General features: G+C 37.3%; 1 protein-coding gene across 1 annotated transcript in view; it reads left to right on the top strand.

Moving 5' to 3' along the window:
- Positions 1 to 14,689, top strand: part of LOC110455085 (tubby-related protein 4-like) — a 154,670-nt gene that overhangs the window by 112,080 nt on the left and 27,901 nt on the right. The window contains exon 8 of the mRNA XM_021505024.1: positions 13,131 to 13,358. Coding sequence (XP_021360699.1) covers positions 13,131 to 13,358 — 228 coding nt within the window. The remainder of the gene's footprint in view (positions 1 to 13,130; positions 13,359 to 14,689) is intronic.

The following is a 14,689-nucleotide window of genomic DNA, read 5'->3' as shown; positions in this document are numbered from 1 at the left end:
TATATATATATATATATATATATATTAAAAAAAATCAAATCAGCAAGCATAAAAATATGGTTAGCATGATCATTTGACAACTATATTTATATTTATGAAGGAGGGTCTGGGCCAAAATCAAAGGAAGCCAAATGGCTACAATTTGATATTTAAAAAATTATCATAGCACTTTCTGATCTCCATTTCAACTCTGCCTTGCGGTAGGTGTTTCAATTCAAGTATGTCCTATTTGTATCCATTGAATGTTAAACCTGAATTACTGTGTAGTCTTCTTTTTCCAAACCATAATTGTCTTGAAAGCTTGGTCCATTAATATGTATGAAAAGGCTTTGTTTTGTTATTGGCCTTTTTCTTAGCAAATGTGACATAATGAGCTGAGTGATACAGGCCTCACAGACCTCTTGTGACTGAATTTCTGTTCAGTTGCTCTAGAGCATGTTTCATGTATCACAAATAACTCTCAATTGTTATATTGCAATGATGTTACCAATGATATTGATTGTCATTTCACATTAAGAATAATTGAGTGACATCATCAGTTATGCAGATGGCAACTTAAAGTAATAGATTTGAGAAATTTGAGCTAAGTTGACAAAAATGGCAATGAGAAGAAGATCTATTTTGCTAAAAATGAAACAAATGAAATGGATCTTATGTGTAAATAAACATGTACTGTGGCAATAAAGGATTTATATTGCACTTCATAGCTATGGCTTTTGTAAAGGATATATACTACCTAAATGTTATAGCTATGATTTGTTTTAGAGTTATCTCCCCTTAATCTTGTTCAAATTAGCATTATCTAATATTCAAATTCAAAACAAACTCAGCATTTAGCTTTATCTTATATTTTAGAGTCAGATGAATATGCATATTGTGTCATATTCATGTTGATTTATTCATTAACGAAATTTTACAAGAGTTTCCTGTAAAAAATGATTTTGGAAAGGAGATAGACATCAGTGTAGGAACAAGTTTATACTGCCTGTATACTCTAGACACGCTGTGACATCCTTACTTAAGCTAACACTTGTCTAGACTTTGGTGTAGGAACAAGTTTATACTGCCTGCATACTTTAGACACGCTGAGACATCCTTACTTAAGCTAATAAAAAAAAATAACACTTGTCTAGACATTGGTGTAGGAACAAGTTAATACTGCCTGTATACTCTCGACACGCTGAGACATCCTTACTTAAGCTAACACTTGTCTAGACATTGGTGTAGGAACAAGTTTATACTGCCTGTATACTCTAGACACGCTGAGACATCCTTACTTAAGCTAACACTTGTCTAGACATTGGTGTAGGAACAAGTTTATACTGCCTGTATACTCTAGACACGCTGAGACATCCTTACTTAAGCTAACACTTGTCTAGACATTGGTGTAGGAACAAGTTTATACTACCTGTATACTCTCGACACGCTGAGACATCCTTACTTAAGCTAACAATTGTCTAGACATTGGTGTAGGAACAAGTTTATACTGCCTGTATACTCTAGACACGCTGAGACATCCTTACTTAAGCTAACACTTGTCTAGACATTGGTGTAGGAACAAGTTTATACTGCCTGTATACTCTAGACACGCTGAGACATCCTTACTTAAGCTAACACTTGTCTAGACATTGGTGTAGGAACAAGTTTATACTGCCTGTATACTCTAGACACGCTGAGACATCCTTACTTAAGCTAACACTTGTCTAGACATTGGTGTAGGAACAAGTTTATACTGCCTGTATACTCTAGACACGCTGAGACATCCTTACTTAAGCTAACACTTGTCTAGACATTGGTGTAGGAACAAGTTTATACTGCCTGTATACTCTAGACACGCTGAGACATCCTTACTTAAGCTAACACTTGTCTAGACATTGGTGTAGGAACAAGTTTATACTGCCTGTATACTCTAGACACGCTGAGACATCCTTACTTAAGCTAACACTTGTCTAGACATTGGTGTAGGAACAAGTTTATACTGCCTGTATACTCTAGACACGCTGAGACATCCTTACTTAAGCTAACACTTGTCTAGACATTGGTGTAGGAACAAGTTTATACTGCCTGTATACTCTAGACACGCTGAGACATCCTTACTTAAGCTAACACTTGTCTAGACATTGGTGTAGGAACAAGTTTATACTGCCTGTATACTCTAGACACGCTGAGACATCCTTACTTAAGCTAACACTTGTCTAGACATTGGTGTAGGAACAAGTTTATACTGCCTGTATACTCTAGACACGCTGAGACATCCTTACTTAAGCTAACACTTGTCTAGACATTGGTGTAGGAACAAGTTTATACTGCCTGTATACTCTAGACACGCTGAGACATCCTTACTTAAGCTAACACTTGTCTAGACATTGGTGTAGGAACAAGTTTATACTGCCTGTATACTCTAGACACGCTGAGACATCCTTACTTAAGCTAACACTTGTCTAGACATTGGTGTAGGAACAAGTTTATACTGCCTGTATACTCTAGACACGCTGAGACATCCTTACTTAAGCTAACACTTGTCTAGACATTGGTGTAGGAACAAGTTTATACTGCCTGTATACTCTAGACACGCTGAGACATCCTTACTTAAGCTAACACTTGTCTAGACATTGGTGTAGGAACAAGTTTATACTGCCTGTATACTCTAGACACGCTGAGACATCCTTACTTAAGCTAACACTTGTCTAGACATTGGTGTAGGAACAAGTTTATACTGCCTGTATACTCTAGACACGCTGAGACATCCTTACTTAAGCTAACACTTGTCTAGACATTGGTGTAGGAACAAGTTATACTGCCTGTATACTCTAGACACACTGAGACATCCTTACTTAAGCTAACACTGGTCTAGACATTGGTGTAGGAATAAGTTTATACTGCCTGTATACTCTAGGCACGCTGAGACATCCTTACTTAAGCTAACACTTGTCTCACTCCACGTGAGCCATATATTTCATGCAATCATAATGTTTCTCCTTCCATGTCAGGCGAAGCCATATAGCATCGGCAATGTTAGCTTAGGACCATAATAAGGGGAATAACTCCAATGCAATGTTTTGTTTCGGAAGTTAGCAGACGCGAGTTGTAGATTTACATCCGATGGAAACGAATATATACATCGTGTTAATCATAAGGTGAGGTGTTTTTTCCCACAAACTCTGTATTAAACATATCCCAAATGGAAATTCTACAAATGATGTCGTCACCCAACAGACAGTTGTCAAGTCGACACAACAGAAGTATCTCTGTTTTACTTTTCAGAGAATACAATGCATGGAAATTATTTTACTTTTTAGAGAATACAATGCATGGAAATTATAATGCTAACGGGGAGAAAAGATAACAAACAGACAAATGGCTAGAAACAGTTTGATAGGTATGAAGTTGTCTTCACCTTTAGATATACAATAGTGGCGTATACAATGTAAAAACACCAAAGACATGTATAGCTAAATATTTTTCAATCTGGTGTGATGGAAATAATAATAGGGGTTTCTTGAAGTACTTTGTCATTTAAGACAGACACAGTACATAGCTGAACGAAGCCACACTGGGCTCTTTAGAGGTTGCAACCCTGGTTTATATGTGGCTGGGAAACCTGCTATAATACAAAGACCTACAATCTCACATGATCTTATAGTATCATTGAAAACATGCGATAGATTTTAAGTGTCTGTACTTATCTTGTCTCTTTTGAGTTTTGGGAGAAATTCAACCTTGGATGTTAGGAAATAACAAGATTTCTGATTATGTACAAGGATTTTACGAGGTAGATTTACTGCAAATTACACTGTAATTATGTCAAACGAATGTCTCCAGGAAATGTCAGGCAACACTTCAGTACCCTTACAATGCAAGGAATCGAAACTTCTCACGTTTCATGACTTAAAAAATTGGTGTGAAATCCCAAGGGTTTTTCACTTAGATAATTCAACACCTCTTGAAAGGGAAGAACATTTGCGTTAGAATGTCTAATTCCTCCGGTTTGAGGACTCTGCCATGAATTGGCGCACAAATTCAGCAACATTATTGATTAGAATTCATTAATTGGATGTCAAAATTTAATTTCAGCAATCAAATGACGCATTTGGGCATGTGATTCGGAAATATTACAACCCTACATCACTTTTAATCACGATTTTGTCACGAGGCTTGAGATTGATTTCAGAAATATTTCAGATTTTTTGTTTTTTGCCTTTAGTTGTGTTACAGAAATAAAATCTCCTTTGAAATGACATTTTGAAAATTTAAGTGAAGAATTGGAAGTCCTCAAAATGTTTTATTGATTTAGAATATGGTAAGCAGCATTTGATTACATCGTGAGCTCATCTGGCATGAAGTGTCTGTGAGCATATGTGATAGTGTAGTATCTGCCCATCAAGGTTTCTTTCTAACACAGTTCTAAACTGGGATTTTGGCTAAACATGGTATAGAGAATAATTGCGCCAAAGGGATGCAAGGATGTGTAAATAAATGGTGTGGCCCACTTTGGGCACAAGGAGCAGGGCCAAATAAGGACCAAGGCATTTTACTTCTCACATTCCTCTGGGTCAGTTTTAAATAAACTTGGTGTAGATGATTATTTCATTGCCCAAATGATATGTTTGATTTATGTCAGCATTCAGTAAGTCTATAAGGTAGAGTTTTTCCCTTGGTTTTGCCCCTCTTTTTGTGAGGAATCGGATGAACCACTTTAAACTGAGAAACCTACGCCCAGTCAAATGTTTCGCCTTTCACTGGTAGAATCCAGTTAAGTGCAGTGTTAATTTCACCCTTCATATGTTATTACTATAGATAGTATATTGCATATTTCTTTTCACTGTCATGAAAACTTTACCTTCATCTACGACGGCAAACGAGGCAAAATTAAAACTGTGGTGAAAGGTTTCCAGCATACAGTATTTTCACAGTTTTTTAGGGCAATGTAAGGTTTCCCTTATCAAAGGATTGACTTCACAGCTTTAATGTTTGTTAGAATCCTCGGCCTCTGATTGGCTGAAACATTTTGAAACTTTTTAAATCTTTCTTATTTTAAGAAAACTGTTTACAATTGAAAATCTTTGATGGTCACCAGTTTCAAAGTAAAGTCTAGTTCTGATAAATAAACAGGAAACAGTCAAGCGAAACAGGCTTCATGGCCATCTTTCTTTAGACTTCACTTAATCAAGATTGACATTTTGCTGCGATAATGGAATGCATCAATTATGCCATTGTTGCCATTTAAATTTTGTTGAAGTGAAATTGATTGATTTTAAACATTTAAAAAAAAATCAAATTGATGTCAAAGGGAGCTAATTTGATCATTTCACCAGAAAGATCAATATTTCCTATTGAAAAAGGCAGGCTTATAATCCCTTTTTTACATTGAAATGTACATTTGCACTTAGAGTTGAGAGATTGGTGTATACAAAGTTAATATTATACAGAGTATTGATAATACAGGTTCTGAATTATGCAGTGTTTCATTTAGACAGGTTTGATATATGTATTGTTTAGTCTAGAGCAATTCTTGATTAGTGTATAGTGTTGAGCGGTTCTGTATACAGTTTCATATTGCAAAGTTTGTTTTATTACACAGTGTTATTTCAATACAGGTTCTGTAATAGTCAGTGTCCTGCTAAGACAGGTTATACAGTACATACATACAACAGCTGTCATATGTAACTTTCCATGTGGTGTGACACCGCCATGTTTAGCATGAAAGCCTAGTACCAGTGGGAGGCTTGGATAATGACTGCAAGCCAATTGGTGGTCGCTATCTGTGAAGGCTTCCTGTGTTTCGTACGGTATTGGTATCACACAGGAAAATACAATAACCACATTGTGTGTAGTTCTCCCCGAGCTGTCGGACAAACAACGGGCCCGGTCCCCCTGTCGTAGGAGCTGTTTCAGAATTGTGCCTTTGTATAGCTATCTCATGTACTGATAAGTGCCTGATGTGAAATTCACTTTCAGTAGGTCTAATAATGGCATTAGTGGTCACTCCAGATAAAACACCTCACTTCAATGTAAATAATACACTTTTGCCATTACCAAAATTAAAAATAATGGATTGTTCAGTTGGCGCCTATAATGCTATGCACTACAATAGAAAGGCCATTCTGTTTGGTGTCCTTTACAGTGTTCTATCAACAGCTGATACCCCACTTGTACTTTTCTCTGATGAAATGTAATTTCATTCCGCTTGGCATTATTAAGTGGCAACGTTTATTTATACATTTTGTATTGGTAGATTAACAGAATTGAGTAAACACTGTTTCATTAATCGAATGTCTAAATGAAGATGCACCTAGAATCTAAATGAAATTTTAACTATAAAACTTTTAAAGTTTGTAAAATGTAAGTACTAGACTTATAAATAGGAAGTGAGAGTGTAACATTTACATGCTGACATTTGTTTTTAGAGGGGTGGGGTTGGGGAGGGGAGGGGGAATTTGTTTGTTTATGTTTTACGCCTATTAACAGCTATGGTCATTTAAGGATTTGTCTGGTTTTGGTGGTGGAAGAAAGCCGGCGTTCCCCGGAGAAAAACCACCGGCCAACGGACAGTACCTGGTACCTGGTGACTGCTCCGAGTAGGTCTCGAACCCTCGACCCAGGGGTGAAGGGCTAGTGGTAGCAGAATGTCAGATGCCTTAACCACTTGGCCACCACGCCCTCGGGGAGGGGGGAAGTAGCATGTTATTGACATTCAGAGTATGTAACGCAGGATGAGCCTCTGTTAAAAATTCAAAGAAATAACCAATAACCTGACCATGGGCAACATGAAGGAATCGTCAAAGTAGATGTGAATATATATACTCCGCGAGCACAGGGAATTTGCAACAACATGCAGCAGCTTGGTGAAACAGTGGAGCAGTTATGAGCCCAAAGGCATAAGGCCCTGAACTGGAAGTCCTTGCAATCGAGGCACAGTAGTCAAGTGTTAGGATGCTGGGCTCGTGACCTAAGGGTTGAGTGTTCGAGTCACGGCATTGCACTGTGTTGTATCTTTGAGCAAGACACTTTACTCCGCTTGTTCCAGTCTACTCAGCTGTAAATGAGTAGGTGGTTGGGCAGTGCAAGAATTGTTGAATGCTAGCTGTTAGTGCCGAAATGGCAGCTCTGGCTGTATGCTCCCCGGGGAGTTGAGAAAGGTATTTGTTGATTGCAAAGGCCCTATAACCACGGATAATAATTTGTGAACCACCTTTAGACGACCTACGAACTAGGTTGTGATAAAGCAGTGTATAAAAACCTTGAATTATTATTATTTAAGTGAAATGAAGGTACTTCCTTCCTGACTTTTTGATAGGAAAATGATAGTAAGCGTCCTTCAGATCGTCCAAAGATCCCCACACTCCTTTCCCATAAGAAGCAATGATGCCCTGTGGAGTCTCCATCTTGAAATGAGAATCTACATACTTGTTGAAAACACTTAGATCAGACGCCAAGCCGAACTAGCAACAGACGCCAAGCCGAACTAGCAACATTCTGGAATAGGAGCTGGGGGTAAATTCCGACATTGGCACCTCCTCGACTGTTTCCTTGTGGAACATGGTTCGTAATCCCTCCCTCAATGCCTTTTCTGGATCCCCTGGAGGGGAGAAGATAACTGGCTCCGCCGAAAGGGAGGAATCTGTAACAATGGAACACTATTGACAAATTAATGCCCAGCTGTCTTTGGTTATCTCTCTCCACTGAGGGAGAAAAAAAGCCAGACGACCGTCTACCAGAGATCTGATAAGGGAACGTCTAAACCTACCCAAACTTATAAACCAGGGACAGAAAGGCCTTAGTCCTTGGTCTCGTCTAACGACAAGGACTCGTCATCAAAAGCAGCACCATCCAAAGAAGGGGTTTCTGACTAGAGATCCTCGACTTTGGAGCAACAAGGAGACAGATTGAGAATGTCTGAATTACTGAACACAAACCTTGCAGTCCATGGGCTCGGAGGCGCAGTCCATGGGCTCAGAGGCGCAGTCCGATTGGGCTCGGAGGCGCAGTCCATGGGCTCGGAGGTGCAGTCCATGTGCTCGGAGGCGCAGTCCATGGGCTCGGAGGCGCCCAAACGTGCAGTTAATGATTCATTGCATGCATAGAACAGCTTAACCATCTCACACATTTATTTGTCAAATAGAGGTTGTTTCATGTATATTTCTACTTTTCAGACATCTTTATGATTTATCTTGTAGTTTCTCCCCAAAGAAAAATGTAGAAAGTATTTTTCTTTATAATGTATACCAAGCAGTATATTGAAGTATTATTTTGTAGTTATATATGTATTTCCTTTCCCATTTTAGCTGCCTATTTTGAATGATAAATAATGTGGTACTCAATTTAAACAGCAATTGTTTCCAGCTAAGACAAATTTTGTTTGTACTTCATAAATATCTTTTCCAGTCTTTTTTTGCTATAAAAAAAAGAAAAATCAATGGTTGGTTGCCATGATTACTAGCTACCAATTTCAAACCCAACAGAATTACTTTGACAAGGGGGTGAAAACAAGGTGTCTACTTTGAATCCTGTTCAGTTTGATGTACGAGTTTCCTTGTTTATGCAACATTGATGAATCTTCTGACAAGTTTCTAGAAGTGTTATCTCGAAGACAAAAAACAGGGATTTCATGTAGCCATTTACATTGGTGGTGTGATGAGATTTGACAGCTCTCTCTCTGGAGCGTGATCAATAGACGGCTAATCTCTTTCTGCATGGGAAAAAATTGGGGGCATGCATATATTATGTAGATTTTGATCACCGTTTGTTAATCAGGAAGTGAGGTGAAATGTGAGGTGAAAAGTCATATTCACTGGTTACAGTTACAGAGGTCAAAGTCCTACTGACTTGGTTACAAGGTATCTGTATCATAGGGGTCAACCTATCAGTTATGTTACCTCCAGTGAGGGAGAGCTCCCTGATTCATCATTTCCAAACAAGGGAGTTTTGAGGGTAAGTTTTGGTCAAAATGAGGGAGGTTTGACAGCTATGCTATATGGTCACTGCTGAGATATTTGTAATCTGACAATTTCTTCCAATAACTCTCATGCATTAGTATTCTGCACTTAAACTTCATTAATCAATCCACCCCAAAATGTTCTTGTCCTACTTTTGCTGGACATATTTTTCTTTTTATGCACTCACTATGACAACAGAAGGGAAGAGAAAGGGCATCGAAATGTTTCCAATGTCAATTTGCTACATGTACCTTCCTCCCAGATTTGATTTGGGTTAAAACCTTTACACCAGTGATCCCTACCACATATCTTTGTAAAGTGTTTATTTGCAGAACACTTCATACAATCAAATTCACCATTCAGAATCCTAGTGCAAAGGTCAAGGTCACTGAAAACAGCAGCCATCACTTTACTTTCCTAATTTCCGATCATATTTGGATGAAACTTCAAGGGAGTAATCAGCAATAACTTATCTGTAACATAATTGTGCTTTAGAAGCCAGAGCTCGAGGCGAAGTCATTGTTACTATAAATAGAAAATTGTTATCGCTGTTCTACCTCATTTTCATAAGATTTTGATAAATATGTCATTAGTATTCTGTTCTGTACTAAATACCTTGAATGAGTTCATCTGTGCAATAAAAGCTTATTATTATATTGCCACTATTACACCATAACATTTTTGCTATACTGCCAACCATTTGTTGAGTAAAACCTTGTTATACTGTCAACTTTTGTACAGTCAAACCTATCATACTGCCACATTTGTCAAATAAAATTTTGTTATACTGCCACCATTATGTACAGTAAAACCTTATTATAATGTCAGTATATATCAGTAAAACCTTGTTATACTGCCACTACTGTCCAGTAAAACCTTGTTATACTGCCACCATTATGTACAGTAAACCCTTGTTATAATGTCAGTATATATCAGTAAAACCTTGTTATACTGCCACCATTATGTACAGTAAAACCTTGTTATAATGGCAGTATATATCAATAAAATCTTGTTATACTGACACCTTTTGTCCAGCAAAACCTTGTTATAATGTCAGTATATGTCAGTAAAACTTTGTAATGCTGTCAACTTTTGTCATCCAAACTTTGGCATCATAAAGAGGTTATTCAATACTTCAAGGGATTTCTTTGCAGTAAGAAAGTTCACAAATGTAAGTAATGGCATTATATTGAACTTAACTGTATCCTTCAGGAACTATATCCATGCTTAACTTGATGCAGTAGGCTTATAGCTTCTTATGTAAGGAATACCTAAGGAACCAGCAGGGTTTTACTTTGGCTGCCGGAAGTGTTTACAAACAAATACTCATTGAAGGCGCATTTAGACGAACCCCATGAGAGTAAAATGAGACTAAAACGGGACAGCAATCCCACTTAATTGACAGTAATCAATTCAGCAGAGCCATCGCTTACATCACTACAGCAGACGGTCGCCCAAACAGTTCACAGAGGATCAAACTTGTATGTCATTGTTGATTACATTTTAAAGTAAAACCATTTCCGCTGTACAATGATACGTGTTTGTATATATATTATCACTGTTTGATAGGGAAAGGAAACTTTTCTTTTGAGATAACATTTTTTTTTTCTGAATGTGTAAACGTGATGTGATTAAGATTCTGAAAGAAAATAGTTTTTTTCTTGGAGTAGATAATTAAAATTTCAACAAATTGATACTTTCTGCACTACAAACAAGTTTGTGGGTAATGTGGGGTGTAAGGATTGTGGTACAGAAGGGAAACACACAGCCATAAGCTTTCTCTTGGGAGATTACGTTATTGATTCAGTTACTCCAGCTCATCAACAGGTGTAATGTAGATCCTTGTTTAACTCATTCACCCCTGAAGACACATTTGAACTCTTCCAATTCAAAGGTTAGAATAGTTTATTATGAAATTTCAGTGGTGAATGTGTTAAAGCATGCAGTAGACGTCTTCTCAGAAGCTCTACAAATATATAAATGAAAAGTCTTCTATCTGGACCTATAAACATGTCTAGCATCTTAGACTCGCAGCTAGCCATCTTAATGATATTTTCATAGAGAGGAGAGAAATAATTACCCAGCAAGGTTTTTACTGATGAACATAAACAGATCATTTACCCAAGTGAATATGTATAAATGTTGTTTTGGTTATATTCTGTATTATAAAAAGTTTTATTCTCTCAAATAGGTATGTGGATTCACAATTGTTGATTTATATTGTTTGTGAAAAATCGGGAAGAAAAATAATGCCAATGAAATGTTTATACTTAGAGAAAATCATTGTGTGCAAAACTCTGATTATGTTTAGAAACTCTTTTTAGGTCACCTGAGCTTTAGCTAAAGTGTCCATCGTCCGTCGTCCATTAACATTTTACATTTTCAACTTAAGCTGAAATTCTGGCAAAGGGTTTTCATAAATATTTCATGGGAAGGTTAATGACATCTCCCTGACCAAGTGTTGTTATTTTTTGGGTCGATCAAAAATCCAATATGACCGCCACGGCCGCCATTTTGAAAAACTATTTCAAACTTAAAGTCAAGTTCTGCTGGGCCGATTGAACTGAAAGTTGGTAGGAATGATCGACTCATGGTCCTGACAAAGTGTTGTTATTTTTTCGAGTCAATCAGAAATCCAATATGGCCGCCACGGCCGCCATTTTGAAAAACTATTTCAAATTTAAAGTCTAGTTCTCCTGGGCCGATTGAACTGAAAGTTAGTAGGAATGATCGACTCATGGTCCTGACAAAGTGTTGTTATTTTTCGAGTCGATCAGTATTTCCAATATGGCCACCACGGCCGCCATTTTGAAAAACTTTTTCAAACTTGAAGTCAAGTTCCACTTGGCCGATTGAACTGAAACTTTGTTGGAATGATCGACTCATGGTCCTGACAAAGTTTTGTTATTTTTCGGGTCGATCAGAAATACAATTTGGCTCCCATTGCCGCTATTTTGAAAATACCTATTTCAAACTTGAAAACAAGTTTTTAATAGGCCGATCTAACTGAAAATCGGTCTAGGAATGATTAGCTCATGGTCCTGACAAACTTAAGTTAACGTTATACTTCACAATTTTTTACCCAAATTGGTACATATTTCAACAACAAAAATAAATACTGTAGGTCTCAGGTGACCGTTAAGGCCCATGGGCCTCTTGTTAATTACACCTACCAATATATTTGTCATTGATATGCATTTAAAAACTTGTAACAACAAAATCAACTGCCTTGTTACTGTCAAGTGCAATTCACACAGAATAATAGTCTACAGAGAAAATAGAAAAAACAATGGCAGGCTTTCATGTATAGGGACACTTTACGACAACATTCTGGAGGAGAGGAAGTGTGGCTCTGTAGGTTTATTAGAGGAGCTGATGTGTTCAGACATGCTATATCCTCTACATGGCACGAGACAGTCTGCTTGGCGACATATTTGTATAAAACAAACTTACCCAAAATATACTTTGTATCTTTTTCTGGTAACAACATCTTATTTTCTTCTAACCATTGAAATGTTCACCTTTCCTATCAGTTCTTCTTTGGCAATCACATTCAGTTGATCTAATACATATTATAATTTTGGTCCGATTCTGTGTGGCACAGAATGTTTCCATGGAAACTGGGGGAGGCTTTGACTGCTGAAATAACACTCGGGGGGGGGGGGGGGGGGAATTAACCTGATGGAAAATAGATATTCTAACCTTAGTTTGACTAAATTACTTTGATATTCAGAACTGTGTGGCAGATATTAATTGTACATAGGATAACCGTCACCTTCTAGCTTCACGCTTCATGAGGCAATTTCCCTTTAGCTCAGATGCAAAGTGTCCTACTTTGAAGTCTGGGATCCCCGGTGAAAGCACACTATTCTCTTTCCTGTTACAACTGCCATAACCAGATCCACGACTGTAAATATCTAATATTTATACACAACATACCATATGTAGTTATTATGAGTGGAAGTCTTACCGGTTATTTGTCTTTGATTTCAGTACTTGATTAACGAGTGAAGAAATCGAATAGGGGATGAGAGTATCCTGTATTTTGTAATTTGTACGGAGAAGATCATTGAAAAAAAATGCAGAAATGAAAAATTAATATTTGTCCAGAATTTCTAGACCTTGTGTCATATGGTAAGGTTATAAGATTACTTTTAACACATAAACCTGACAAAATTTTATTTCTATTTTCAGGGGAAACCCTTAACAGCTTTATGTTGGGGCCACAATGACAAACGGCTATTTTTAGCTTCTGGTTTTAATCTCCACGTTGCTTGGGTTACGAAGCAGGTGGCGCCACTGCAGTTTCTATGTCAAAGGATCATTCAGGACAACATTACACAAGAAAAAAAAGTCAGCAAGCTACCTCTGCCCTCTAGACTGCGGCACAACATACAGGCCCTCTTCTCACCAACAATAAAGGTATTTACCACCTGTAATCATTGTCAGTATTGTTTTTTGTGTCGCCTGCAACATAAGGCGACATATAGGCATAACTTTGTTGGCATCAGTGCTGTTAGTTGAGACGTCTGAAACAAGGTTTCCGTGCGATAACTTGATTTCCATTGGATTGATTGAACTCAAACTTCATACAAATATTGCATACCAATATAGCTCAGACGCGTTCCCATTTCAGAAGTTTACATGAATTTTTGGTGGTGTAATGCCCCTTTTATTGCCGAATAAGGGCATTGTGTAGTAAATGCAAGAACTTTTTTTCTATTTTTAAATCAATTTCTTTCAAATTTTGTTATATATTACGGGATTTTCTGTAGAGTTTCAACCTTCCGAGTTTTGGCATATCACACTTGACACTCAAATGCTGTTGATTGTTTTTGCCATTTATTTTTGCTTGTTTACGTGATAACACCAGCCAAAACACTTTTCTCACTAAAAGCGCTGAGCAGGCGACATATCCAATCCTGTGGAATTCTTGTATAAAATTTTACTCTATATTGAAAAGAATTTGTTATTTTTGCATTCCTTTTCAGAATCCTTTTTGTCTATAAATTACTAAGCTATTACAAATGCAGCGGAATGGGACTGGGTTGACAACGTCGGTGACCAGGTAGCTCAATTGGTAGAGCTTCCATCTAAGAGTTTGGGGGGTCCCGGGTTTGAACCCCGGTCTGGCTGTGCATTTTTCCATCTCTTGTAACACAAATATTACTCATCTTGGAGTGTGCATAGCAGAATTAACATTTTTTTTAAAGCAGATTTGTATGTTTTAATCTATTTATAAATAAACTAATAATGATAAAGATAGGCAGTAAAACTTTTTCTTGCAATTTTATATTTCCTTCATGTAATCAAAGACTTTTAATTTCCCATGAATAGCTGTTGGTACATAAAGACTAGGAATGAATGTTGGTTTGATAGCGGGACATTAATTCCATATGTTATAGACTTTGCTCAAAGAATCCTCCTCTGTGTTTATGGAATGCTATTGATTTTCATTAAGGATCTCCGTACCACTGCCAAATCTCCTAACTATACATCTTAAACTTATTTTCTGGCATGATTTAGCTTTGATAAATCATTTCTGAAAAAATCCCTTGCGAGACTTTCATGAAAAAATGATACAGAAGAAATATTAAACCAAAATTTAATCTACAACAGTGTTTTGAATGTAAAAATTAAAGCAGTTTAGTCAGGGATTCGAACCCTGGAATGGTTTTTTAGGTCACCTGAGACAAAGTCTCAAGTGACCTATTGCGATCGCCTTTTGTCCGTCGTCGTCCGTCGTCCGTCGT

Source organism: Mizuhopecten yessoensis, unplaced genomic scaffold (genome assembly GCF_002113885.1).
Source record: "Mizuhopecten yessoensis strain PY_sf001 unplaced genomic scaffold, ASM211388v2 scaffold8131, whole genome shotgun sequence".
NCBI classification, from domain to species: Eukaryota; Metazoa; Mollusca; class Bivalvia; order Pectinida; family Pectinidae; genus Mizuhopecten; species Mizuhopecten yessoensis.
This window is presented reverse-complemented; position numbering and strand designations above follow the sequence as displayed.